This window comes from Orussus abietinus, unplaced genomic scaffold (assembly GCF_000612105.2).
Source record: "Orussus abietinus isolate OABI.00-Male unplaced genomic scaffold, Oabi_2.0 scaffold21, whole genome shotgun sequence".
Lineage (NCBI taxonomy): Eukaryota > Metazoa > Arthropoda > Insecta > Hymenoptera > Orussidae > Orussus > Orussus abietinus.
Genome location: NW_019396018.1, coordinates 1,546,325 through 1,574,272, shown reverse-complemented (window position 1 = coordinate 1,574,272; position 27,948 = coordinate 1,546,325). Strand labels below are relative to the sequence as shown.

The 27,948-nt window shown below is 46.5% G+C and overlaps 1 protein-coding gene across 19 annotated transcripts in view; it reads right to left on the bottom strand.

Moving 5' to 3' along the window:
* Nucleotides 1-27,948, bottom strand: part of LOC105697563 (disks large 1 tumor suppressor protein) — a 487,904-nt gene that overhangs the window by 103,767 nt on the left and 356,189 nt on the right. For 16 of the 19 annotated variants that reach the window (XM_012420943.2, XM_012420948.2, XM_012420951.2 and 13 more), the window contains one exon: nucleotides 26,554-26,589. In XM_012420943.2, the coding sequence (XP_012276366.1) occupies nucleotides 26,554-26,589 (36 nt within the window). Of the gene's footprint in view, nucleotides 1-11,766; nucleotides 12,244-12,923; nucleotides 13,386-15,872; nucleotides 16,330-26,553; nucleotides 26,590-27,948 lie in introns of those variants that run through there. The other 3 variants (XM_012420963.1, XM_012420962.2, XM_012420969.1) reach the window with 3 other exon arrangements.

Below are 27,948 nucleotides of genomic sequence, written 5' to 3'. Positions count from 1 at the left end.
TTCCCTGAAATGATCTCGACGCTCGGGAGGTAAAACTTCCGGCGATTTAAGGAGAGTTACCTTGGATGAAATATGATTCATCGCTATCCGATGCACGTAAATCGCAGCTGTGCATTTGAAAAAGGGTGCCATTATAATTCTTCGCGGCCGTCCGCCTTTACCGGCAGGCGGCCTCCCCTCCTCTCGGGGTTTCCGCCGAGGTGGATGCGGAAAAAGGGGAAAATTACAATCGCGGCATAAATTACAGGGGAAGTAACGTTTCTCGACTCGGTGGAAATTAAAGTATCCCGATGCCGAGGGATTTTGTCCGGACGCCAAGTAGCGACCGGGGGAGGTTCGCACCCCCGGCCGTTCCTCCGGGTCGCGGCCTTCTCGCCTTTTTTTCCCTCTCCAACTATTTCGCCTTTCCTTCCACCCCCCACCTGGGGACGACTCTCTAATGACTCGCCTTTGAGCCCCCTCGGTGTTCCCCGAACGAATCATCTTCCCACCGGTGCGCCCTCTCGGCGCAGCGATGCCTTTTTCGCGAGCCGACTCAACGTTTGTTTTGGACAATTCTTCGGAATTCTTTTCGCCAGCCGGTGACGCAGTCCGCCAAAGAGCTTGATGAAATAACAGCAAAAACCCGACAGTCCTCCGGGTAATTGTAACGCCGGCTCGGGACGCTCTTTCATATCAAGGGGACAAAGAGTTAAATGAAATAGAAGTGTCTCTTTGGTAGCAACCCCTGTTATTGCAGTAATGCCCGCGCCCGGTAGGCAGACTACCGAGGGTCGTTGTCATGCTTTCACAGTAAACAACACGAAACGTCACTGAATTTCGGATTCCTGAGCATTGTACGTTCGGGACGGCGAAATTTATGGGACGGTAAAATCAAACGAGGGTCGGTTTACGAACCCGAGCAATCCTTTCGAATTCACGGGTAAAAGGAACGAAGCCAATGCAAATGGCCGGTGTAGCCGTCCGCCGTAGGTCTGCCGGACATTGGGCGATCGACTGGAAAATTGCGACTTGGATTGGCAGTAATGTACAGCATTGATGCTCGTTTTATCGCGCGTTTACGTTAAATTGAGCGACTTACGTCGATCGGCCTAGGGGGACAAGTGCACCGAAACACATGTTCAGAACTTAAACCAAAAAGGAACGGATTCCGCAAGAGTAAGATATGTATATATGGTTTTAATACTTGGGAGAATTTATTTACTTTAACTTTTTCTTAAAGTATCGATTGATAAAGGAGTTTACACCGTTTACACTTACGAGTCTTGACACCGATAAGATAAGGATAAATACGATATCACGATAAATATAGGTAAGGTGCGTCGCACTCTTCAAAGAGCTTTTCCAAAGCAGCAAACGTATTTTTCATGGCAGCCATAAAAATATTTACCAGCGGAACTATCTCAATCCCCTCGAAAAATTCAGGTAATTAAAATTCGAAAAGCTAAGCAAATCCCCTATTGTTACGACAGATTAAGGCTCGACATTTTAAATGAATTGAAAATATGTGCGCGGGATTACTCCTTCCCGTGATGATTTTAAAGGGGGTGGGTTAGTTTCCACGGTGCCAGGTTTAAAGAGAGTGGCATAATTTGTAATATTTAACGGGAAATAACATAATTCCGGGTTACGATACGGCGGCGCAATTCAATTTAATCGCATCTTACGTGTCTGGATTTCTCGTTTTCAAGGAAACCTCTTTCCGGTGGGAGGTCGAGACCCTGATTCCATTTCGCAGGTTCAGCAAAGCCCAGTTATTTCTTCGACCATACTCGCGCTCTTCATTTGGTCGCAATTAAAAACGGACGGTCTGGTCGCTCGTTACGAGCTTTCGACTCTTCAAGATCGGAAACGGACGAGTGAGAGAGAGAGAAAGAGCGAGAGAAGGGAGGAAGCCTTCAGAAAAGGTCCAGCTCGAATAATGATGCTCGACGTGGCGAAATTGAATTGCCTACATCAGGGCCGTGAAAAGTGGGGTGAAAAAGCAAGGGGCGAGAGAGCTGATGGGGGGTGAAAGACACGGAATTAATGCCGATAAATGGGGGCTACAATTTCCCGGGGAAAACGGCCTTTCTCCGGCTGATGCGCGGATGGAACGGTTCCCGAGGATGAGCAAACATTTTGTTTATAGAGCCGAGGGAACATGATGAAAGAGGCCCCCGTGACTCGCCTAGAAGACGGAAATAAAAAAAAAAGAACGAGGAAATAGGCAATAACTCCAGAATGCTCTCCCCGCCGTGTCGGGTCCGCCTCGTTCCAAGACGTGAAACGGAGAACTCGTACCACAGAGGGCAGGTAATTGCATTTAACAAGTCACAAGTAACCTGCGGCTCAACGATCCCTCGAACCATCAAACTTTTCCCGTCTCTATTCGGTGTCAGATAATTATTAGCATTTCGGGTTTGCCGAATGATACGCGTTAATTAATGGCCAGCTCATAATTCAATGCCAACAAGAGAGCTCGTTGGGATCGTTTCGTCGAAACATCACCGTGTCACTTCGACACAATGAGGTATATCACTGATTTTTCTTTTGCACCTACTCGAACATTAAACCGACCAAGAAAAAAGGTATATCTTGATTAATAAAGAAATTCACTGGCTAATACATCTTCGGATTGTAGATTTGCGGCTACTTTCATTTGATACGAGCAGGTAGGTGTCGATACGTCTTTGCAAGCAATCAGAGAAAGTATCGATACTTTCGTAGTATAGATTCATCCCTGGGGATCTAGTTACGTCGATTATGGAGAGGGCGGAAACCGTAACTAACCGTAGGGGGGAAGAAAAAAATAGAAGGAAGGGAGGAAAGCACGAAGAGGGGAGATGCCCGCGATGCCAAGAAATTGGCGTAGCGAGCGTTTAATCCCGAGTTTACCGCAGATTTTCCCGGAGTTTTCTGAGTCGCAACTTCCATGGTCTTGACGACCCCCTGTCGCGGTCGAAGGGTGGATAAAACGGCGGAGGAATTATCTACCTACTGAGCTTGTCAACGGCAGAGGGAACGAGGGGCTGAATCGGACGAGTGCTTGGCTAAACCCCAGCAAGGATGGGAAGAGAGCGGCGTTACCTTGGGGATGATGGTAATTTCATTGATAGTTACGACTCGTTGGGAATGTTGAGCGTCTTGGGAGGGGACGAGGCCGTTTAACGATCCCCATCGAGCAGGAGCGAAACCGTGTTTGTACATCCACCCTGCAACCGACTCCGTGCGCGCCGGCACGTGAAAGAAAATGCGGACTAAAAGCCCTCGTAATTCCATCCAGATTAAAGCACCCACTCCGCGGAGGGAAATCCGAAAGGTCGGGTTTCCTGCAAAAAGAAAAGAGAAAAAAAGAAGAGAGAGAGAGAGAGAACCCGCGGAATTTGGTTCTCGCGTTCCTTTGAGCACGAGTGTTTCCGGAACAGAAGTTCCCCGGGAAACAAAAAGGGGGTGAAATTAGGGGCAGACTCGTGGCGGAGTTTTTAAATTCCCTGAATTCCTGGAAGACGCTGGCTGGAATTAAGGCTTCTCAAATGTCAAAGTATTTCGGGCTTAAACATTAAATTTCCAGGCAGTCTTATTAAGCCTGGAATTAAGAATACTTTCGGTGAAATATCTGAATGCCTCTGGGGACGAGGTACTGAGCTGTGACCGCTCGACGTCAAATCCGCCAATAAAAAATTACACTATTTCAGCCTTCTCTCAATGAAGGCGAATCCAAACAGATCTAACGTACATTTGAGGTTCAGACGAACCGATTTCCTCAGCACCTTCCCATCTTAAATTCTTGTATTGTACGCCCCATCATCCTGTGCGTCCGGGGCTTATATGAGACAAAAATTGTCAACTTCGGACGAGAAGGCGGAATTTCGGAAAAGAACGGTTCATCAAATCAGCAATAATTGCCTCGCGTCGAAGGACCTGTCGCTGGGCGAGTCGTTTCCCGAGAAGTAGAAAAAGGTGTTTTCGGGGGGACCCGAAGAAGGTTGACGGGTCCTTCGGCGGGTTCCAAAGTCGTCTCGACGGCATCGTTTAAGGGAGGTTCCGGTCACTGTCGGTCCGGTGAAATACGCCAGCAAATACAAACGGCGGCCATTTGTTTGACGTCGGTCGGCGAGGAGGTCGTTCGCTTTCTAACGCGCCTCTCGCAGCATCCTCTCATCTCGGCGAAGCACCCACCTTAGTCGTAGATGTTCCGCCATTTCTCAGACGGTCCAATTTAGCGAAGATGGCGCCGGGCCCGCCGCGCCTCCGGCCTGATCCATTCGTACGGATTTGCGCGACTTCGACGCGACCCCGGAGGTTAAGCTCCAACTTGGGAGAGGAGAGTTTCGAGCCCGCTTCCCGAGAAAGTTACGGACGAATCTAGGCAGCCATTAAAGCTATCCGAAAGTCCTCGCCGGCTCCCCAACACCGAAACGTGGCTGATGAGGAGAGCCGACATGACTTACAATTGGACCGGCACCGAGCCCCGAGGGAGGATGGTCTCGGACGTGTGCAAATTACGCCCAGAAAATTCAATTACTCTTTACTTAAACCAAAGCGGAATCGATGTCCCTGTCCGACTTCAAATTTTTATCCTACTCGGAATCCATTACGAGATTTACGAGATCTTATCCCTTTTAAGTCCGTTCCTTCATCCTCGTCATGCTTGACATTACTCACGTATTGAGCAATCATTCCGACAGTTCTATCCAATACCCTTAAAAAAAAGTGTCTTATTCGAATCGACTGATTTGAGGAGGGTTTCACTTCGCCTCAAAACGATACATTGTTTAATTTTGTAGCACGTTCGAGCTGTGAACAGTTCCAGCGTACGTGAGCAATGGATTTTCGTGAGGCTGGTGCGCTGGGTTGGTACCCCATATGCCACGAAAACAAAGACGTAATTCTGCGTCAAAATATTCTCCTCTGGTGTTTGCAGTTTTCCATTGACCCAACTCCGTGTCAATCGCTGATTAATAAAGGAAATTGGTTGCTTGTTCCGTTCCCGTGTTTCTGGCAGCTAATACAATGCCGATGTATATCCAAAGTACTCTCAGCGGTACAAAGGCGATATTACGGATACGTCGAAGGTACTCTACGTGCAAGCACGGATAGGTATCCACGTACCAGACAGTTAACTAGATATATATTGGGATTCCACGGGGCGTACAGAGGCTAATTCACGACGTGGCAAAGTCAGCCCCCGTAAGAGACGATCCATCACGTTCGAGAGCTTATCGAGCTTTAGAATCGATACTTGAGAAGCCGCTCCACCTCGAAATCCCGGTTCGAGGAAGCTTCGGAAACGGGAAACAAGTGATACAACAATGTTTCACTATAAAAGTATGATCCGCTGGCTGTCAATATTACAATTTACAGTTTGCTAAAATGTTATGCCCATAGTGTATCAAGAACTAACGACAAGACATTGTCAGATCTCAAGCCAAACCCTGTGATCCTAGAGGCTGAAAACTATATCTCAAACTAAGGATCTCAAATTTACCCCACGAATTAATTGTCCAATGAAATTATCCAATTAAAGTAGCCCAACATATTAGTGATAAACGTCGCTGTTGGAAATTATTCTAAAAATCGAGTAGACAGGTTCGATTGAAAGAACCAGGACACGAAGTCGTCCCGGAAGGTTGACTCAATGGCGATGCAGGACCTCTTTCTATTCGCAATGAAGCCCGAGGGACGTACACAAAGATGGTTTACGTTTACGTGGTTGTCTCGCGATAAAACTTTATGGCGAAACCAGAGGGTCCTGGGGCACGGGTACACAGGATACATGAGGCACCCCAGGACTACACCCGTAACAATACGTCAAGGCTCGCTCCCAGGAGATGACTCCAGACGACTCGAAGCCCCGGAACTGAAGGTGCCAGGACGGAAGGTCCTGCGAACCCAGAGGCTTAGTAGTCGCATCCTTCTTTCCACCATCCTTATTCAGGACTCTGCCGTAGCACCATGCCGGTATTAAAATTGCGACAAAAGTTATGGCCCTAGAAGGGCCAAAAGTGCATCCGTGCAAATTTTCCTCGGTACGTGCGCGAGGAAATCTTTTGCTTCCAAAGTATTACTGGATTATGGTTAAGAGGCGGAAGAATTGTAAAATTCATTTTTGAGCATGCAGAACGATAGCTTCCATGAGGTCGTAACGCGTGCGTCTCGACTTGACGTATCCAGTTAAAAGAGAATCAACCGATGTCTGGGAAATGTTCCAAGGGAAGGTTTTGGAGACGAAACCGATATTCGTCCACTCGAGGACTCAAATTAATGCACTTGAGATGCCATCCTCTTGTGTCGCTTCTTCGAACTACGTTCTTCTACGGCAACCAATGGAATTCGAGACAAAATGGTTATTACTCCACCTAGCCAAAGAATAGAATTACAAGGAAAACAGTTTTATTTTTTTAACCAGCCTACGCTAAAAGTCATTCTCAAATACACAACTCGCGCCGGTCAGACTAACGACATAGCGCTCTGCATTAATTGTCAAACACACCTGCACGTTCACTTTATACCTTTGATTAGTAATAATAAAGTTGTTTCGTTATTTTGTCACGTCAACTAGTCGCATCCAATTAATTTGCCGTGCAACCGTGAACAGGGATCGGCTAAGGCCGAATCATAAGAACTCTTTCTTGAAACTCAACAAAATTCTACCGAAAGACTCCAAAGAAATCAGACCTCCATTATCCGTGGAATATGAATAATAATGATATAATCTAATATATAATGTTCAAAACTTTAAAATCTCTCCCAGATAAAACTTGGGAAAAAGTGTTGAATATTAAATCGTTAATTCGCGAGTGTATTTATCCAGGTCTCTTGCCTTTACTTCAGGCTGGGTGCACCGAAAAAGTCCAGCGGATTAATTCTAGCTTCTCCTCGAAAAACCCGGCGGTTTAAACTAGGTCAGGCAAAATCATACCCACCCCTACGTACATCAATTACATTCAAAGACGCCCCTCTGGTGATGCATTACTGTAGCCGCGGCCTTTTGAAAGTTCCGATAAACGCACCGAGGCAGACGGCTTCGAAGGCCGATGGAAAAATCAAAAGACATCTGATAGCAGAGAGCTTACTAATCAGGGTCTTCTATCTAATTCAGTATTGGCTTCGGGGAGTGAATACTGAAAATCTCGAAATCTTATCAGGAATTAATAACTCCTTGAAATTATATAATTCTTTTTATCAAAGTTATTCCGTCTTAATTAAACGAAACCGTTCGCTTCCCTTGCGTATCACGTTTTCAAGGCGATACGAAAGGGTGATAATATTACTGTGTTACGTCAAAACTGGTAGTAGAAAATTAATTGTGGCGCGCGACCGCGAAGGAGACGATTCGGTATCGCCGAATCCTAACAGAACTCTATTTCGCGACTCAACAGTGGCAACACATCCTACGATAACTTTTAGCCCAGGGGGTGGTTCGAGGAGGCGCTAGAAGCTGACGAGGGGCAGAAAAGAGCTCAACGGAAGAGATTCCGACGCCGCGGCGGATGTGAATCCAAAACAGGGTGGAGTGGCTCGGACTGGATGAAATCTACGGCCGGAAGTGCAGCGTGAAACGCTCCATTGAATGGCGTTTGGTCGTGCAACGTGGCAGCCAAGTTGCGCGATTCCAACAGTCAGGGCACAACCCTTGCCGAGGCTTGCAGAGCCCTCGTCCTAGAGGAGGGTGAAGGTTCGCGGGCGGAGCGCGCAGAGGTGGAGGCGCCGAGCCTCCAAGGTTGATAAGAGCGGTGCTCAAACCACGTGGGCCAAGTGTAAGGGGCTCGTGAGTACCATCGAGGCCGGGAATGCGGCATAAAAGCTGCGAGAATAATTAGATCCGCTTGATTCAGGGCTGCCGACAGGGCGCAGAAGGAAACGCGCTCAGTTGTATCCTTTTGCTGGGACGCCCTCTAAAATGTAATTCGCGTCCTCCGTCAGGTACGCGATTACAGGCGATCAGGGATCACTCGGGCGGATTGAAACATTTCGTTCACCTGGCAGAGTCACCCTATCGACTGCATTTCGTTAATTTCTTCATTTTAGTACACTTGACCGAAATCGTTTGTTGCGACCAACCAAAGTGTTTTGGTTAAATCGTTTTCTTCATTTTATGGAGTATTTTGGTTAACGAAGTTCCCAGCGTATCCGCTTGGTGGCGGGTGGCCATGGAGCCTCTCTCACAAGTGAAGCCGTGATTTTCTGTCGACACGTTGTTTCATATATTTCTTGCGATTCTTCTTTAATAGCAAAAAGACGCAGAGAGATTTACCAAAAACCCTCTGCCGTCTCTCCTTTCAGTATTTCATGATAAATAGTCCCAACGGGATAATCTCTGAAAGTTCCCGAAATGGTCACAGTACCTGGATTAACATTTTTACTTGGAAAAATTACGTACCACGTAATACGGGGTATCTCTAATGATCGTCCCATTCCTGGCGCAAAACAATCCAACGCTAAAACCCATCCAAACGGACGAGCCACCGGACCGGCACGTTATCAGTTACGAAACCCCTGCGATTAATGCGTCCGCGCGATTCAGCCCCCGGTGCGAATCGCTGGTGCGCATAACTGCAGCGATGCATTCAAGGTCGGTGTTTAACCTACTTAACCCGATCGATAATACGAGGGCGAGTGCGCGTGTCCGCGCGGATTCAAGCGGATTATCAGTCGATTGCGAATCGAACCTTCATTGACGAGGGCCGGCCATCGGTTTCCACCCTCAGCGCTGTTTGCGAATTCGAAAGCTCCCTATGAGTTAAAGTGCTTACACCTTATGACCCGTCCTTATACCTCACTTTTGGCAACTCCGAAGAAGTAATTAGGCTATTGTAAAAGGTGATTTTTCTAACATTTTACATGTACGCTTCCTAAACATATGTTACATTTTATAACATTACGCAACACGATTTTGGGAAATTGTGTAGCACAATTAATGCACTTGTGTACTGCGGTTATAACGTGACGTGATTAGTTATAAATGTAAGTGGATATTTATGGAAGAAAAAAAAAAAAGAGTTTACTAACTCACATTTAAGGCGTGAAGTTGATTTCCCTCCAATCTTGTGTAAATGAAAGAGTATGAATTTTTCGAATATTCTTAGCATATGTATTACATAAAACGGTGTAGGTAGGATCCTGTATACCAGCGAACTATTTCTTTTTTACTTTAATTTTGATGTGGGTGCGCAATGAATTTCTTTAATGTTCATGACTGATTTAAGACTCTCCTCGACAGCGACGAACAGGAGCTCTCCAGGTATTTTGAGCATCGATTGAATATACATACACCGCAATGATTCACCAGTCGGCATTTCGAATCTCCATCGACGCGGTCTTGTTTGACGTACAGTCAAACGTAAATAAACTGCATAAAACGACAATCCAGATGGGAACGTCGATCGAAGCCTTTACGAGCCATTATCATCAATACCCGTCAATGGCACGCGCGCATCCTTGAAATGACGTTTTCCAGTTCCATTATTCTTCCTCGTTATGACAATCGTCGGTAATGAATGAAAAAGCACCGCGGTGACGGAAATAAAAATGATTTCCCTTGAAAATTAACATCGCCTCGAGACCTGGATAATACACATCAACATACCGCAAACTAATTTGTAACGTCATTTCGTTAAAATAAATGTATCTTAACATATATCTTCCGCTCGTCCACCCTGTGGTGAAACATTCCTAAGGATTCTTCCGGAGCGTGGATTTATGAATTTCCTTCCCCGGAAAAATGACGGGAAAGTGGTCAAATACTTTCGCGTTCGGAACTGGAAAGGAAAAAAGAGGAGTTCCTCTTTCTTTTTTCATTCTTGGCCAGTCTAACGATTCTCCGAGGAAGTTCTGCGGTGGTCAGCGGTTTAATCGATTGTCCCGACCTCCGGGACTTCACGGTGTCTAACTGTTCCGTACCGGAAGCTGACCGCTACCGTTAGTTTAGCGGTAACGACCACTCTTCCTCTAATTCTTTCGAATTTCCACCTTCACGTCACACGAAGTCCGGGGCCAAAAACGTGCAAAGTGATTCGTCTCGGGCCAAAGACAAAATATGTATACATACTTTTTTACCGCACCTCCATGTTGCAGGAAAAACGCTCTAGACTGAGAAAGAATCACTTTCTATTGAAAAAAAAAAATGTCATTCTTACTCTGTTACTTATTGGTGAGCTCGCACCAACTTGGTTAATGCACCATTAATCATTTGTTACATCAAGCAGCAAGTTGTCCGAGTTGAATGCAACATTTTAACCAAAGAACGACATAATTTCCATTAATATCGTCCGTACCTGAAGCCAACATTGAAGGTAACATTTCTTTCGCAACGATTTCGCGAAGATCAATATCCTTTGAGCCAGAAATTCACTTTACCAGGAACCATTTAGAAAATAATTTTTTTCCCACGGTATAGGACTCTAGAAAAGCGGCTGCACCGGAACTGCACCTGAACTGCAGCGACGCAGCATCGACATCTCGGATCTGCCCCGTAGAACTCCCAAGGATATTTCGGATTCTATTGAACTAAATATCGGTTTCCGTTGGTAAATGGTAAAAAAGAGATATCGATATCAGACCTTGTCATGTGCAAGGTTGTCGACGTTTCCGCGCGGGAAAAGATATGGCGGAGGAGGAGGACGAGGAGGGGAAACGAATCAATTCTCCGTGGAACAGAGGTCTTCGAGAGGCGAACCACTCAGAATCCCGTACAACATGGTCCTTTCAGAAATCCCGTACCAACTCAACTTCTCTCTTACGTAGCAACCCGATTCTCCACTTTTCACATCTTTCGGATGCGAAGAGCTCCGAATAATGCCGCGGGGTTGCGAACCGCAAGCGAGTAGCTGCACCTGATACCGGGACTTCCGAAATCCTCGATCGTCGAATGGAGTTCTGTAAGGTTCGGTATGAATATAAAGAGGAAGTAGAAACAGGGAAATCGGAAAAGTCTCGATATCGGCAAACATTCGAAATCCTGATACATTCATGCTGATGCATTTTCCACAAATGGCGACCCTGCGGTTGTTAAATCCGTAGCGAAAATTGGCAATGCCACGTAAACGATATACATACATATATAGGTTATTTACACGGAAAACAAACTTGCAGAAAATACCCCACGATGTGCACGACTAACAATATACGGGACCACTGGTTCAGTTTTTAATTCGTTTTCGTCGAAAGTGCGAGCCCGTCCTGACGATGTCAGAGTCGTGTGTCGCTTGTCAGGCGTGATGAGAAAATTGCGTTTGCGCGAACATCTATGAATTGTACACCCCAGGTCCATGTTACCGAACGCTATCCACATACAAGTACATCGCCCGGATTGAATTTTTAACAAACATAAATAATGGACGTACCGTAGACCTCTCACGGTTGGCAATATATAATTCAATACAAAAACTACTTGACCCTAGATTTCCAATTTGACTTGCCGGGCGTGGAATCGATTCTCCAAGTGGCCCTCCAAAATTTGTGTAATTTCCATACCACGTTATTGAAAGCTAGGGAATGCAACGAAAATGTTAAGAATCCCGGAGAAATTAGGGAGGAACATGGAAATCTGTAATAGGAATCCTCGGAAATATTTTAAAACCCTGAAAATCGCTACGGTAATCACCGGAAATCGTTGGGAATCGCTGATACATCGTTGTGCAGAATTTACTGCTGCAAATCATTTACTGCCGCATTGCATCGCTGTTTATTATATGAAATCAATAGCGATCGATTCTGAACGAATGAAATCGTTTCGTCTGACTTCCAAGGAAATAGTCCCTCGGGCCGAAAAGTCTGACTCACCGTGTCGAGGTTGAAGAGACTCGAGACTTTCTTCAGGAACCCGTCCTGCGACTTCTTCTTCCTCCGCGTGGTCATCTCCACTGGATGCGGTCTCTCTTCCTGGGCGATCCGGAAGCCGATCCTCTCTATCTCTCTCAGGACCTCCTAGATCGACCTCGGAAGGTGCATTTCGCCACAACTGGTCCGGACTCCACTTTCTTCGGGTCGGTTAGGATCCTCGAAATGTCAGTCGTCCCATTAATCCAGTACAGTAAGCGGGACAAATGCACGCGAGTCCTTCCGGTCCGTTTTCGACCTCACTTTTTTATCACCCACTCGTTTTAACACCCCGGAAGCGGAAGCACGCCACACACCGGATACTTCCAAAACCTCGGGAAAGTTTTATGAACCTTTCAACCTCGAGTCGGGAAACGTAGCCAAGGATCAGCTACGCCAAGAATTGCCGCGAATTCTCGCAAAACCTCGGAAATCGGTTTCCTGAAACGTGGATAAAGTGGCTCGATTTCAACCCCGTCGAGAGCAAAAGGATCGTAAGAAAATCGAAAGAAAAAAAAGAAAGTGACAAAAATATATATACATAAAACGCGACATCCTGGTGCAAATAATTGTCAGGGCGTCATTTTCTTTTCGACGGATTAAATAAAACTGTAGTAAATTGACATCCATTTGCTCACGAAAGGGTTACGCGGAGGTAACTCGTTGCGACCGTTCCTGGGTTTAGAGACGGACAAGTAATCCGTAAAATCGCGAAATTTTTTAACGAATAGACCAAAGCCGTATCATTTTCAATTTCGTAGTCAATGGACAGCGAATCACCCCTACGGTGTTTTCCTTTGCCCTTCTAAGACTGTGGCCACCCCATGAACGATTAGACCAAACCAGACCAAATCAGTTCCGACAGAAATAAACATATTACTTCTTATGAACGTGGCTACCCTGCACTCGAGTCTGCACAGAAAAAAAAAAGAATTGTAAAGAAAACCACAATTGTGGTAATCGTAACCATTTTGGGACAACCTGGGTAGGGAGTTGCAGTAATCAGCGTGACATAGTAAGAGTCACGTCACCATTTAGTCAAGATAATGTCCAGGGACGAGTTGTTCTAACAGTCTGCATAAAAAATGCGCAAAAAAAATGCGATTTTCGTGATTACGCACCTTATACTTATGCTCCAGTCAGTCTCCTCATATTTTGTGCCTTAAGAAGTGAAATACCATTTATTGCTCAAAAGTGTGATTTCTCGATGATCCCTTCCCTTTCCTCTCTTCTTCTTCCTTTCTTGTTTCTTGTGCTTTCTATTTTATTATACCCTCTTTATATACATTCTCCTTTTACTAAGTAACTCTGGTTGCCATAATGTCCTGGGAAGTCTATCCCAATTGTGGTTTCTCTGACCATTCTTTTTGTTTTTCCGTGTGATCTGATCTGATCTGACGGACACTGTGTAACCGCGTCTGTAAAAAGTAATCTATGGTTATATCCGATCGTCTGTATGTAGCCACGGCCTAACTGGCGGCTGTCGCGGACCCGGAAATCGAGCGGACGACGCGAGGGACAACTTCCGGAAGGCTGCAACCCCGAGAGGGAGCTTTGAAGAACTTTATGCCCGGATAATATCGCTCGGGCTTCGTCGGGTACCGCGGCGACTTTGTACCGAACTTCGGCGAGGAACTTCCGGAAACCTGGACCGAAGGTTCGATTTTAATCGAGGTGTCGAGCCGAGGCCGGAGAGAGGGCGAGATTGAGAGAGGAACGGGGAAATTGACTTTGCGCAACTAGCCGACTATGCTCAACTAGCCGACTATTTTGTGGAAGTTCAGATTTCTAACATACGCTTCTGAGTGCGTAATATGGGGTCGAAGTCGGCCCTAACATTTCGCATTTTAATTCCGCAGTAAAAGAAGACCCACTCGGGACTTATTAAACCACTGCGAGGCGTACTCTATCAAACGCACTCAGTTAATTTCTCATTCGTCGCGGTAAAGGGAATAAAAGGAGACGTTAACCCGACCTACTCGCGAGGACGCGCGAGACGATACTATCTTAATTTACGAGCCCTAAGAACCTAAGGTGGTCGCAGGTGGATGTTCCTCTCGCCTGCCGCCGGTAAGTAAGAGGGCTCGAGGGAGAGGTAACCGGTGAGGGATAGAGAAGGCAGCCGAGAAGGAGAAAGAGGGAACGAGGAAAGCAGATACGAGGAGAAGAGGCAAGGGGAGAAACGGAGAGAGGAAAGCCCGTTCGGACGACGTGACCCAGGACCAGTTCACGATCTACTCGCTCCTTGCACCTTTTATCGGCGGTAATCATCGCGCCGTTATCTCGCAAAGTTGCAAACTAACTCAAAAGCGCGACATTTCCAGACCACGTGGTTAACCCAAGCCTGCGCCATGACACCGAAACCATTGCGAATGCGGATCCAATAAGGAAAGTATCTCATAGATTTTGCTTGATCTGACGTATGTGATAGTACGTCGAAAAAAAAGAGACACGTATTTTTTTTACACCCGTAAATTCAGGAATTTAAGAGGTAAAAATCTTCCCCAAAATTGACTCGAAAAACAACTTTTTGACGCTTTCTTGATAACGGGATTGAGTATGCATGTTTTCGGAAACGCTGGTTGAAATTGAAGAAATTGCTGGTAGCTCGGTCGAAAGATATTTCCTTTGCAAAGAATTTTTTAACGCCTGTCTTTGGGGGTTAACTTTCGGGGTAGTTATCACCCGACTCGGAAATTAGCACATATAAAAAATACATATCTGTCATTTCTCGAAGTACTAAGTACATTACGGTGACGAAGATAACACTGCCTGGCGGGTTTAACTAGTGGAATAGAAGGACTCCCGATTAGAACCCCCACGCTTTGTACGTATACGTTGTGACGTCATTGATTGCCTCTTATCGGCACGAGAGGTTCGTTAAGATTTCCTGCACAATAAATCGTGCGTCAATAATGCAGCCACCTGTTATCGCGCCGTTCCGCCCGAGCAAGGCTAACCGAGCTACGGTGAAACCTAAGCCAACAATTAACGAGAGGACGAAACAACTCGAAGCACCCTTGAGAAAAAGACTCCATAACCGTTCCAACACCCCTCAAAGGATTTTCCCGAACTCCGAGAAAACGTCACCGCAGGCCATAACCCTCGTTTCTGGAATTCCATCGTTATCCCCGTCCTCGAGAAATCGGACGGCACGTTTTGCTAATTACCCCGCCAGGAATTTAACGAGCATATCTCGGGTGTCGATCCTTGCGTTGATCTTTTTAGCTACCGAGGATGAATCTCGAAAACCGCCACCGGTCACCCCGTTGCCCATCCCTCTTTCTCTCTCTCTATTCTCTCTCCCTCTCCGTCCCACGCCCCCGACAAGCCCGGGGCTTAAACAGGTTGTCCATCCGTCTCTCTCCCACGTGCCGCCGCGAGCGCTCGTAGCCCCTCTTCCCACGGCCGTGAATTTACCGCGCGATGAAAGCCCACTCCCGGTCGGGGTGCGACTCGGCGTCGCGTCGCGACGCGTCCCACGGCGTCCGCGACCGCCGAGTCAATGGGCGCGTCCCTGCGTGGCCCTGAGCACCGGTTCGGGCCGCGCCGACTGCGCTCGTGGATTTTTCGATCGAGAATCACCGCCCTCGTGGGACGCATTCCAGCGACGGCCGCTTCCTCGGTCGCGGAACAGGTTGTGCCGAGATTGCGCCGCTCGCCGCCAGGGGCGCTCACCACGCTGCACGGGGTCGCTCTGTCTCTCTTGCGCGCACGCGACGACCGAGTGAGCGTCGCTGTCAAATCATGACTCGAAAGATCCAAGACCGGGGCCTCTGAACACTGAAATTTAGTCCGAACTATCGCGGGGTTCTCGCTCCCCCGACAAGAGGTGAGACTCCAGGCGGATGTTATCGGCGAGGTGCTTTAGATGCGGGCATTCCAGAAGTCGCGGAACGGATCTCGCCGTTCACCGCCCTGCGCGGGGTCGCTCCGTCTCTCTCGGACGTACGGGAGAGCGTCGCTGTCAAATCTTGAGACGATAGGTTCGAGGTTAGGATGCCAGAACGCCGGTCGGAATTATCGCAGGGTTTTGAATATCTCGGTCAGTGGCGAGACTTCGGACGTACGTTAGCGGCGAGTTGCTTCAAATCGGCACATTCCACGAGTCGCGGCTTCCCGGCCGCGGAACAGGTTGCGCCGTTCGCCGCCAGGGGCGCTGGTGCGCCCGCACCGGGCCGTCGTCCGTCTCTCTCGCACCCACGCCGCGGCCGAGCGGACGCCGTCGCGATCGGCACTCCGTCGGGCGTCCGCCAATCGCGGCGACGGATGCCCGCCCGGACGAACACACGGACTCGAGACCCGACACTCGGAGAGGCTGGCCCTCTCGCTCGCACCTTCTCCTCGGGCGTACGGAGAAGCGAGACGCGACGACGCCGCGTTGGCGCCGCTCCGGCCTGTCACCACGGCAGCGAGTCGCCTCGCACGGGAGATCGGCCGCGTCGACGCCGACTGCCGACCACCGGCCGCTTCGGGGCTCCTCGAGTAGGACGGAAAGGCCGGACACTCCGGGAGAGGTCGCTCTCGTGCCACGGCAGCGAACGCGCGACGCGCAGACTATCGGTAGGACCACCGGCCGGAGCGAGGTCGCGTCGATGACGTCACCGCTAGCCCGACGACGTGCCGGCGCGACGCTCAGCCGCGGAAAAGCCCGAACTCTCGCGAGGAGGGCCGGGCGGCCCGGCGTGCGCGCGCAGCCTGGGACCCCTTGCGGCGCAGCGCCGCCGTCGTCCGTCCCCGGTACTGACCGGTCCGAAAACGTTGGCGGGCCTGCCGGGCCTCCGGCCTCGAACCAGGGTTGAGTAGGTATACGTCCCGAAGACGCTTTTCGCGCTTAATTCGGTAAATTGTCCTCGAATGTCTAATATAACCACGGAGGTATGAAATATATCGCCTAACTTCCTACTTCGTACGGCGTTTTTAAAATATCTAGGACCTGGGACAATTTCACGCTAGATCGTAACGCCGAGTAGTAACAGTTGCAAAAGTTTATGCTGATTCTTTTGTGACGTCTAAAAATGGAAGGAAACGCTTCTGGAAGAATTCGAGTAATTCGTTGGGGTGCGTTATTTATGCCGGGAAATTATTTTTAAAAACGCCGCTGACGGAGTTTTGTAAGTACTTATAAAGGATGTTGAACTGGTAACGTTCTGGAATGGGCCGTAGACATGTGTTTACTAATAGTGGATTTCCACTTCAGGATATTTTTAAGCACGCTTCACTCGAATTCAAACGGGTATTGCTAACGGGAACGGAGTTTTTACGCGAATGTTATTTTAAGAAAATGGCTGGCATTCATCGCGTTCCTTTACAGGGTGAGTCTCACGCGACGGTTATTATGTTTACTGCAAATTTCTGTCCAACTCCCACGTCGATTCTAGTCGGGGATGCGTCACTGCATCTTCTCGGAGAAAGGAATAAATGACCGTAGGCGTTACAGACGCCCGACAGTCGTTAATATGTAAATACAAGGAGATAAATGAGCTAATGCAAGCCAAACTTGACTACGTTGCCGGTATGCCGGATATTGTAGGATATATGTTCACGATTCCTCCCTGCCTAATTACTTGAACATAAATGCATATACGGCGTATACAGTCAAAGTATTTAAATGCACCACATCCCTTGTACTTTAATCATCTTAAAATATCACCGCAGAACGATCATGATTAAGTAGGAAACTCGGTAGAGTTTCGCGCCAAGTACATTTAAAAGCATGCGCGAATGGCACCGAATACTTAACGCCAAAGTTCGGCACTTCAGTTCGACAAATGCACGTATTTTCCAAAAGTAACTGATTTCATCGCTTTTGTACGATTAATCGCCACTACATGGATATGACTTTCCAAGTTTTTTTTTCACACCGACGGTATTTTTGTGGTGATCACCATTTAGTACTTCACTTAATTGGCGTCACATTTTGAGAACTCTAATCCCCATCCGTAATGATATATATTTTAATCGGGAGAAAATATTAATCGCATGGAAGTTATCGAATAGTGGAAGCGGCAGTCCCATTGGAATTTTAGATTTCTTTGTCAGTAATAAGGAAGTAAAAGTATTAATACGCATTTCGGAATAGTACATCTCATAGTTGAAGGAATCAGTCTACCGAAGAAAATTTACCTAAATGATTACGTTTGCAGGTGGCGTCTTTCGTGCACGTTCCTCTCGTTCGTGTCGAGGCATTATTCCGAACGCCCTGAAAACCCCCTCTCTGATTTAAGCGCGGTTTAGCACTTGGCTCGCATAAGAGCGGAGTAACCAGCGTAGCTAGTACCGGAGTTGTTGAAATTTAACGATGCGAGTACTTGTAGCGGGCTCGAGTGGAGCTGTCCGAAAATCCACTGTTACGAGGCCCACCCCGTGGACTAGAAAGTGATGTACACGTACTTCTGCACGTTCCCGTGCGCTTTCAACTGCGTATGTGGCTTTCCTTTCAAAATGGATCCCCACCGGAGAGGGCCGAGTGGCTTAAGCATGCGACATTTCGGCCATAGGAATTCATCACGTTATGTTCACTACCGGCCTTTCGGAACAGAATTCAACGGCTGTTTTTGCTACGGCCTTCCGGATCCCTAAAAACATTCACCATCCATGGGATTCTGCTAGTCCCCCAGCCAACCCGGCTCTTCATCCGCCAAGGGCCCCGGACTGACCTCCACCAAAGCAAATTAAAAAAAGTGCGATTAATTCCGAACTCCCTATTGAACGGAGATTCGAAAAACGTTGATGACCGGTCCCACCATAACATCCGTTAAATTACTGGTGTACGTAACCCTGTACTCGGAACAACATTCATTCAACCAGAGAAATATTTCTTTCAACAGTACCAAAGAAATATTCCGTTAATTCAAGGAATAATTATTTCACTCGAATAAACTCTAATAACTTAACCTCATTCCGAAGAAACGTTGCATCCAATTTATCCGAGTTTATCTGAATCAAATAAATGTTATTCTTCGAATTAACGAGATATTTCTTTGGTGCGATTCATTTTTTTTTTCTCAGTGTACGGAAATAAGCGACTCACTGGATGAAATCGTTAATCCTCGTTGCTGGAACTGGGTCCAAGTATTCAGATCGTCTTGTATTCGAAGGACCTAGCAAATACTGAAATTCATCCCCATTCATTCTTTATCGCGAACATCATCAAATGTCAGAATGAATTCTCCGCAAAAGACTCACCAGAATTCGTGTACTCCGACGACCGTTTTTTGTCAAACCCCACAGCTCCTAAAAGGGCCAACTCCAATCAGCTCGCGACAATGAAAAAAAAAAAATCTTTTAAACATCGAATCCCGAGTTATCGCCCCCCCCCCGCCCTTCGCCTGCCCCAAATCGCAAATTAAATTTTTTAACTCAACACTTTAAATCCCGTACGAAATGAAATTAATTAAACCCCAGACAAGATACATTACATGTACACCGACTTCAACTCCGAACTTCTGGCCATGACTTATGGGTGTCCCCTCAAGTCGTAGGAAGCTTTTTGCGGATTAAAGCTCGCCCGTGAGAGTGGAAGGCTTAAAAACGATGCAGACGGCCGGCCAATTCGGGGTTGGTGAAACTTAACGAAGCTCGCTCTCGCCTGACCGAAAACCCTAGAGTCCTAGGAGCGCACTCGATGCGCTAAGAGGTCGAGTGCTCCGGCGAGCTCTCGAGCGCTTTCCGCAGCCCGGCCGCAGCCGCGTCCCGAAATGGGCGGCCGCGCGTGGCGCGCGCCGCGCTAAAGCTCAAAGCTATGACCCGGAAACTTAAATGAACCTTTAGAATTCGCAGGAAGGCAATTTCCTTTCTGAATATCGCGCGCCCCGGGGCGGTCGCCCCAGGGCCGAGCTACACGTATGGAACAATGCCGCTTAATACGAGTGCAATTTGCCACTCTTGGTCGCCCGCCCCGATGGACGTACTCGGTCACTTTGTAGCGACGTGCACGGCGCTCGGCCGCGCTAATTTCCCTCCCAACGTTCGCCAAGTCGTTGGTATGCGTAAGGCAGGAACACCGGACAGGCGAGGCGAACGCCAATCGGGAATATCGCGAGAGGGTCCGACCGGGCTTCGGCTACGCCAGGACCCCGACCGAGCACCGAGGTGGGCCATTCGGAACACCGGTGACATCTACCGGCTCAGGTAGACGGTCGTCCCAGGTGCGACTGCTCGATAAAACAGTCATTTAGTGTATATCCCAAGAGTCCGCGGCTGTTGGCCAGGAGGCCGTATCCACGATGCAAACGAGACTAGGTGTGCTCCCTCGGAGGTCTTATTTTTCCCTCGTTCAGCACAGTCCCGATCGCCGCCACCCTGCGGTACGACACCAGTTTCTCAAATTTCTTGTTTGGATTAAGAGGATATGAAAGAGTCAGCCTATATATATATAGAAAAAAGTTAATCCAATGTATGGTCGGGGAGGGTGAAATGTAAAAATAAGTTTATTGAGGGGATTAAAAACAAAGTGTTACGTCTTAGATTTTAAGATTTTGGTCTCGCAATTCTATTTATGTTTTTCGATTATTTATCATTTAGATTTTAAGTACATTGTACATTTAGAACAATCAATTGGGCATCGCTGTTACCGACCTGGTCAGTATGACTCCACGAATGTTGAATATTTAAGAGTTTGTCTGTTCGGCATTGCAACGGCTTAGAGTATTCGTGCATAATTACCTGTAAACTCAATGTCTTAACAATGCAAATTTGCTACACTTACGACAACTACACACACGCAGGTTCTTAGAATTACAGTCATTGTTAGACGTTCAACGTTACAGTGAACTCACATTACTCAAGGACTAGCAATCTAAAGTAACAGGAAGACGGGATACAGGATTTTGGTAATGGCAAATAATACAAATCAAAACAAGCATTATCACCAAACTTTATTTCAAACGACGAATTAAATGCATCTAATGAATGGAATTAATAAATGTGTGCTGAACTGAATACTGCTCACAGAAAACAATGAAAGTCGCTTAATTGAATTCCAAGCAATTACTCCGTTGTATAAAGGAAATGTTTAATATTACCATTTTAAATCCATGAAACGAATTTATATATTTTCTTATCTTCTGCGTCGTTTTTTGTAAGCGAGCTTCAGTTACTGTACCATTTACATCTAAAGGGATATAATTAAAAAAATGACACAAATTAAGAATACGAATGTATCATTCAATGTTTATTGGAAGCCATTAATCAAATTAATGATGCAGTGCGACAATGGGATAATGGCACGTGCTACGTGCATGGCGTCGCATGATGTATGGACGTTTACGGGTTGGAATGTACCATCTCAATAGTCCCAGAACTCCATGCAACCCTAACGACAAGAGAGAGTAAGAACACGCTGCAAAGACAGTGCTAATTTCAAATTACATACCGAAGTACCTCATTTCCACCAAGAAGAAGAGCTCGGGTGAAAGAAAGAATGAGAGAGACTGGCAGAGAACGAATTAAGGGAAAGGGGGCATAACGGATGTCGAGCTAACGAGGCCTTATTTAATTATTTAACGGTTATGAAATTTTGCGCGTATGTTCACCGTTATAGAAGTAATTGCAACACAGGACACGCCATTAGTACGCTTTGCGCGCAGGTATTTTCATTATTATAACGAAATGCCTCGCATAGTCATGGAGCATGTCAATTTCATTAATATATCGAAGAATCGAGGATTCCAGCAGATATATGCGCAGATTTTCCTGCCGTAAATCGCGATTCTGGAATTCTTAAGTCAACGCCAAACAAGTCACCCCTCTCCAAGGTTCTAATTCTCGTAATCCGGGTAAATCGTAATTCCGAAAGTATTTGCAGAACTTTCCAATTGAGTCAACACGGAGCAGGGCCGCCGTACCGGGTCGAAAGCAGGGTCTATTTTTACAGAACGAACGTAAAATCGAAGAAATAATGTTTGCGTACGAGAGAAGCCTAATGTGCTTTGACAAACCTTCCGCCTTAAGTACGGTAAACCAAATTACACTCGTGAATTCGCTTGGATGTGTCTCGGGCTCGGCCCGAGTGTTTGCGCGTAGTCTAAACGGCTGGCAAAAATGTTATTTTCCACTCGAGAATTCGGTGGTTAATTCGCCTCGGAGTACTTATGGATTCGAGGTCGCATTTCGCATTCCCACCTGAATCCCCTAAAAGTGAAACTTGAGTCACGCCGAGAAGGACTCGGCTTTCTAAGCAACCTGTCGAACTTTTCTTCGAAGCACTTACGCGTACGAAAAAATTTTTGTTTAATAAATAACTCGATGAATTCAGGTTTCACCAACTAAGAATCAGTTAATTCGCGGAGTTACCCGTAGTTCGGTAAAACAGCGGTGAAACTTGCAGCGGTGAAAAATTCAGTAAACGTAAGGGAATTTAGAGCGAGAGTGCTTAACCCGAGAAGAACTGCGAGTGAATTTATTTCTTTTTTGGGAATAAAAAATGCGCCGACGCGGAGCAATGAAGTTCTCCTTAAAGGTCTCCTGGATTTGGGCGAACGTGCTGCCTTTGGCAGGCTTAATGGGCCTGTAATTAACGTCAGGTGAAGTAAAAGTTGAAAGCCAACCTTCTTAAATCTATACATAATTGGAGGACGAAATCTCACGACGTTACGGAAAGCGAGCTTCTTAAACTAGCTTGCGCGTACGGCGCGCTTGTTTTCAAATTGCGTTTCGTTGTTTGAAACGAGTTCGGAGTCGAACCGGAGGTAAAGTTGGGACGCTCGTTATGCCGTATTAAATTAGAAAACGAGAAACTGCCGAGCGACGAAGGGGGTCCAACGCGGAGGCTGGGAACTCATTTACGTAATGTAGGCAAAGAGCCGCCCTGTGTACTTCGGTGCGCGCCCGCGCACCGGAAGTTGCTCCATTTTGGACAGAGGTAATGATTCTGACCGGGACTCTTTTTTTTGCACTTTTATACACACCAATACCCTGAAAGCTAACTCTCAGTTAATTTTCATATAAAACGAGGAGGAGCAAAAATAGTCCTAAAAGTCTGACCCACAGAAACGGCGGACTCCTTGCAGTAAAAGACAGTTTCCTTCAATATGGAGTTCCCTCCAGGAACATTACCTTTGATTATTTCTTCGACAAGTAATTAGGAAATGGGAGTCAGCTCCTTGAAAATCCTATTCGAAGAGGAGATTCAAGTGGAGAGAATACATGGCGAGGAAAAAAGTCCCAAACCAACCTTCAAAAGTTATAAGAAGCCAGGATTATTCAAAGGAAGTCCTGCATTTTAAGTGACACCGGACCAAAGGGTTCGAGTAAAGCGTTGCAAGCTCGAATCCCTTCAGAGTGAACTTTATTAAGCCCTATCCAGGAGGGATCGAACAAAGAATTAAATACGCACTCGACGTTTGCGGCGAAGGTGCTTGACGTGGAGCCGCGATCCGTCCTCGTCCTTTTCATGGGATTATCGAAGCTTCTTCGCGATAAGATTTCCCGAAAGTATTCGAGAGTCTCGAGTGCCGTTCTACTTACTTGGCCTCAAAGAGAAGGGAAAAGGGAGAAAGTTCCAGGACAAAGCTGAGCGATCTGCTTTGTTGTCCCGGTCTAGTGCTCGGGCTCGAGCTAGCCGGGAAAATTGACAAGAGCGACCCGGACATGAGATGTATCGTGGATATTCGAGACAGGATCAAAAAGGATCCCCGAGACGCTGAGGAACTCATGAGACAACGAATGTGTATAGATTGTGTGACTTATAAGTGGTCTCCTTGAAACCTGGGCGTTTGATTTCTTTGCTTTTCTCTATAAATATATTTCTACCGCCTCTTCGGGAAATACCACTGATCTTGGTTGATATATTTCTTCCTAGTTGTGTATAAGGAATATCGAACCACAGTTGTGATACCGGTTATAAGTAAATAAAATATTTATTTTAAAAATCCGGAACACTGTTCACGCGTGTCAAGTTATCCTAAACAACCCTCCAAAAGATAAAAAAACAGCCAATTCGACGCAGTTTGGGTGGGTTCCCATTACACTGGATTGATTTAATTACGAAGCGAAAGGAAAGCACCGTTATTACCGATGATTAATTTCCAGATTACAAAGAACTACATAAGTGGTGAAGTAAAACAAAAGGACGATTTCATCCTAAAAACTTCCCCCGCAAGTTCCCTGCACAGCTTAATTGTACCTCCAAGGAACATCAAGCTCGAAACTAACTTTCCACTTTCTGAAAGCACAAATTTACGTAACTTTCTTGCTACACCTGAATAAGGTACAAAACGAAGAAGTCTTCCCTTCGAGATGTCTTGCGCAATCCCCATTGTCCTCGATTTTATTTCCATAATATTCATTCCCAACACTTAAAGCAAACCGTAAACAAGCAAACATTTACTAATATCATTACGAAGACTTGGACTGTAGAATCAGTGAAAGTGACCTAAGGAAACATAAACAATTCTAGCTGTACGTATTTTACAGAAATCTGGCGGCCTTAGATATCACTTTTATCGTTATTACCCCGAAATCCAAGAAACGTTTCATTGAGATCGAAACTTAAAAATCTGAAAATATAATACTTACTCCATTGTACCCAGATTAAATCCGAAAATCCTTAGTCCACTATACCTTTTGATCCAATCTCCTCATGTCCACACTTTATGACCACTGTTCATTTCTCATCTACCATTATTAATCATAACTACCTACTCGATAATATGGTAAAGTGCCAGACTCCATATGCAAAGTACAGATCTATGACATAACGATGCCGGGTAAAGAGGACCCAATTTCCGTTGAAGGGTTAACAGTGTTCTAATATTCCCGTCAATACCCCTTCCATTTATTTAACCACGGCGACATGAAAAATATAACATCTACTCGTTTTGCGACTGCTTTCCCTCTACGGGGTAATATTTTTGCCTGGAGGAAAATCCCATCACCAAGGACCATGGATTCAAATTTGAACGTCCGGCTCGAGGAAACCCCATAGGGCTGATCCGGGGTCGGCGACACGGAAATACGCGTTGTCGGGGGTGGGTTTTAAATCGGCGGGGTGCAAGTACCGGCTGGAAAGCCGATAGCCTCTTTGGTAACCAGTGTATCGGCATATCGGCTCGCGACAGACCCCCAAGGCAGAGGTAAACCCGATTAGGAGGCGCACTAAATCTCATTCAGCCACTCCCCATTGTTAAATGCGCCTTGCTCCCCAGCCCTCGCCTCCCCCCAGGATTATCAAGCGGCTGTCGAGGGGTTGTTCCCGACGCCGTTATATGCAGCCACGTACATACGTAACGAACGCCCTTACTCCGCATTCCGGGATCGGGGCGATAAGGCGAGATTGATTGCCAAACCGTCCAAGTGCTTACCCCCGAATGTCCCGACAGGTATGGCCACGAGCATCTACCAAGATCTGCCCCGTTACGGGCGGCCCTCCGGAATCCACTTGTCACGACCAAGCCGACGATAACCTACATTTCCGCAATCGTGACAATGAACCGCAGTCTGGTGACATAAACCTCCGACGAGTGGGATCTACTCGTCGCGGGAAAGGAGCTGATGGCCGGCGACGAGACGGCGGGGTCCAAGAGGAAAACAAGAGTGCCTGGAAGAGTCAGCTGGACGTATTTCGGGCGCGGGCCCCAGCGGAACTTTTTTGATCCTACGAAAGTTCCCCTTGATCCGGGTAATTTCGATCGACTTAACCAGATTACGTTCGAGCCAACTAAGGGATTTAATCTCGAAGTTTCGATGGGATTGTTTGGTCCGCATTCCGCAATCAAACTATTTAACTAAATCGGATGCACCTCTGGGTTGCATCAATAGAAGAGCCGGGTTGGATCAAGCGTTGGTTCGAATCGATTAAGTATAGTAGAGTATAATCAAAGGGTGCAGGTATGCATTCTTCCTCGTGATTAGAGATAGAAATGACTCGAAGTAACTCGTTATTTAGATTTCGGATGTTGTATGGGAACCGAGGAAGTTGCTGGGAGGGTCGTCGCTTCTTTTTTACGTGCAGGGTTTGCGGAAACTTCCATCGGTGATAGGTTCCTCGGGCGGTGTTGTTTCTGAGATTTTACCCGGATTCCCGGCGGAATAGACGAGGCTGATGTCAATATTTTCGTTGAAACCGTACGGTTCCATTTAAGTGCTTAATGACAGTGCCGGAAGGTTCGGGACGCGGCAGCAATAACATCATTAAACCGCAACCGACTGGGTAATAAGGACATGCTCGTACGCCGACGTAACCACTATAACCGTGCTAAGAGCGGATCGCATGCATCACTGTCACATAAATTGCTCCCCCCCCTTGCAGTTTCCCTTACACCCTCGTATAGTGGCTCTTCTTCAAACCCCTTGCATTAAAGCAAATCGGTTTATTTCGAGTACACGAGGGAGGGATTACCGAGTACTTCTATACTTTCCCTTATCTTCCATCCTTCCTGGGATAAAAAAAGAAGCCTTATTACTCGACTCTCCGATTTTCTGGGGGATGGATCTCGGGCGTGATGATTTACGGCTGACTCCGTTAGCTTCGAGGAGAGCTGGGAAAATGGAGGTTTTAAGGATAGAGAGAAAAATAAGTAGGTAAAAATGAGGTACCTCGGGAAGATAAGAGAGCTGTCCGATCGAAATGAGTCCGGGGTTAGGACTTGGCGGCCACGCGGAACGATCGATCAAGAGTGGAACGTGACTTTCATGCTACTGTCGGTACGTTTGACGATGCTGGGTGAAAGGGTTAAGCATGCCTCGACTCTGTGGTTTCTACGCGAAATGGAAGAATCTAATAGTTTCGCGAAGGAGAAAAGGTCTTACCTGGTCGCTGTCGTGGCCCTGCCAGCTGTCGTGGCTCTGTAACAGAAAATGAAATAGTTTTGTAGAATTTCGTCGAACGTTGAAGATTTCTATGCGGAGAATTCGCGGTCAGAGCTTATAAATGAACATCTAATGTTGCGACATTACCTTGAAAATAATAAAATGCAATAAAAAGAAACTTTAAGAATTTCTTAGCCCTTTACCCTCGACATCTCTCCCAATCCATCAAATCCCTTCAGAGGGTTTATGCGATGTTAAGGGTTTTAGGCTTCAAATAATAAACAAAATATTTTTGAAAATTAACCCTCCGTGACACCCTGGGTCTTTTCGGGTAGAAAAGAAATGTTTAGCGTACGTATTCTTTAAAACATCTTGATTGTTATTAAAATACTTTTAATGTATAAATTTAAAGGCTATCGAATAAGGCTAGAGGGACAGCCAAAATGGAAAGACGAAAAAAGAGAGAACAAGATAACAGCTTGAGAATGTACTGACATCCTTCGATAAATGTATCGACGGTAAATTGACTTCTCCATCGTCGAGCGGTTCTCTCGCAACTGGAAGCACTTGCTCGGTACTTCGCTGCAGAAATAACAAGTTGACAGTAATAACTTCCTCGAGAAATTGTTGCTTTAATGATCCACGTAGACGACGAGCACTTTTGTTCTAGCGAGGAAGCTAGGAGACAACTTTGCGGAGGTAATAACGAGAAATGAGAGAAGAGTCGAAACGTTCCCGATGTATTACCCGAAGAGTTTATTCTAACTTATACCCTTGTTTCAAAAAGTACCCTCACTTGAGAGGTAAAACTGTAATTCAAAAAGTTCGAAACCGGTCCTCAGACACCGATGTTCTTTAAAAGCGATCTACCATACCCTACACTTAAAAGCAAAACTGATTCCCTCTTTATAATAGATCACTTAAAACGCAAAGCTCGCATTTCTGGATTTTATCCATTAATTAATTCCTTGAAATTATACAATGTATTCTACATGAGTGCAGCAACGCCTCCGCAACAATCGTGGATGTAATAAAAATGTATACGGTAGTAGTATCTCTATATAAACAAAGAAATATGTTTTCCACCCATTAACGCACAAAATCACGTAACGTGCATACTCTACGTGTACATATTCCAGCTATTATCATCTGTTTCCATTAAGTTAAATAGGTAATATAACCAACTCATTTGCGTCTGCCAGCTCTAATAGCCTCGTGCCTACAGCGGTCGTAAAAATGGCGCCCAACGCGTTACGCACTCCGCGGATTCTCGCGAGGCAGGAAATACACGTGGCCGTGAATACCGATCGTGTTTATTAAATCGGAATAAATGATAATCGGAGAGCACGAACCCGCCGAAGTGATTTATTGCGGTGAATGGTGGAGGGCTACCGC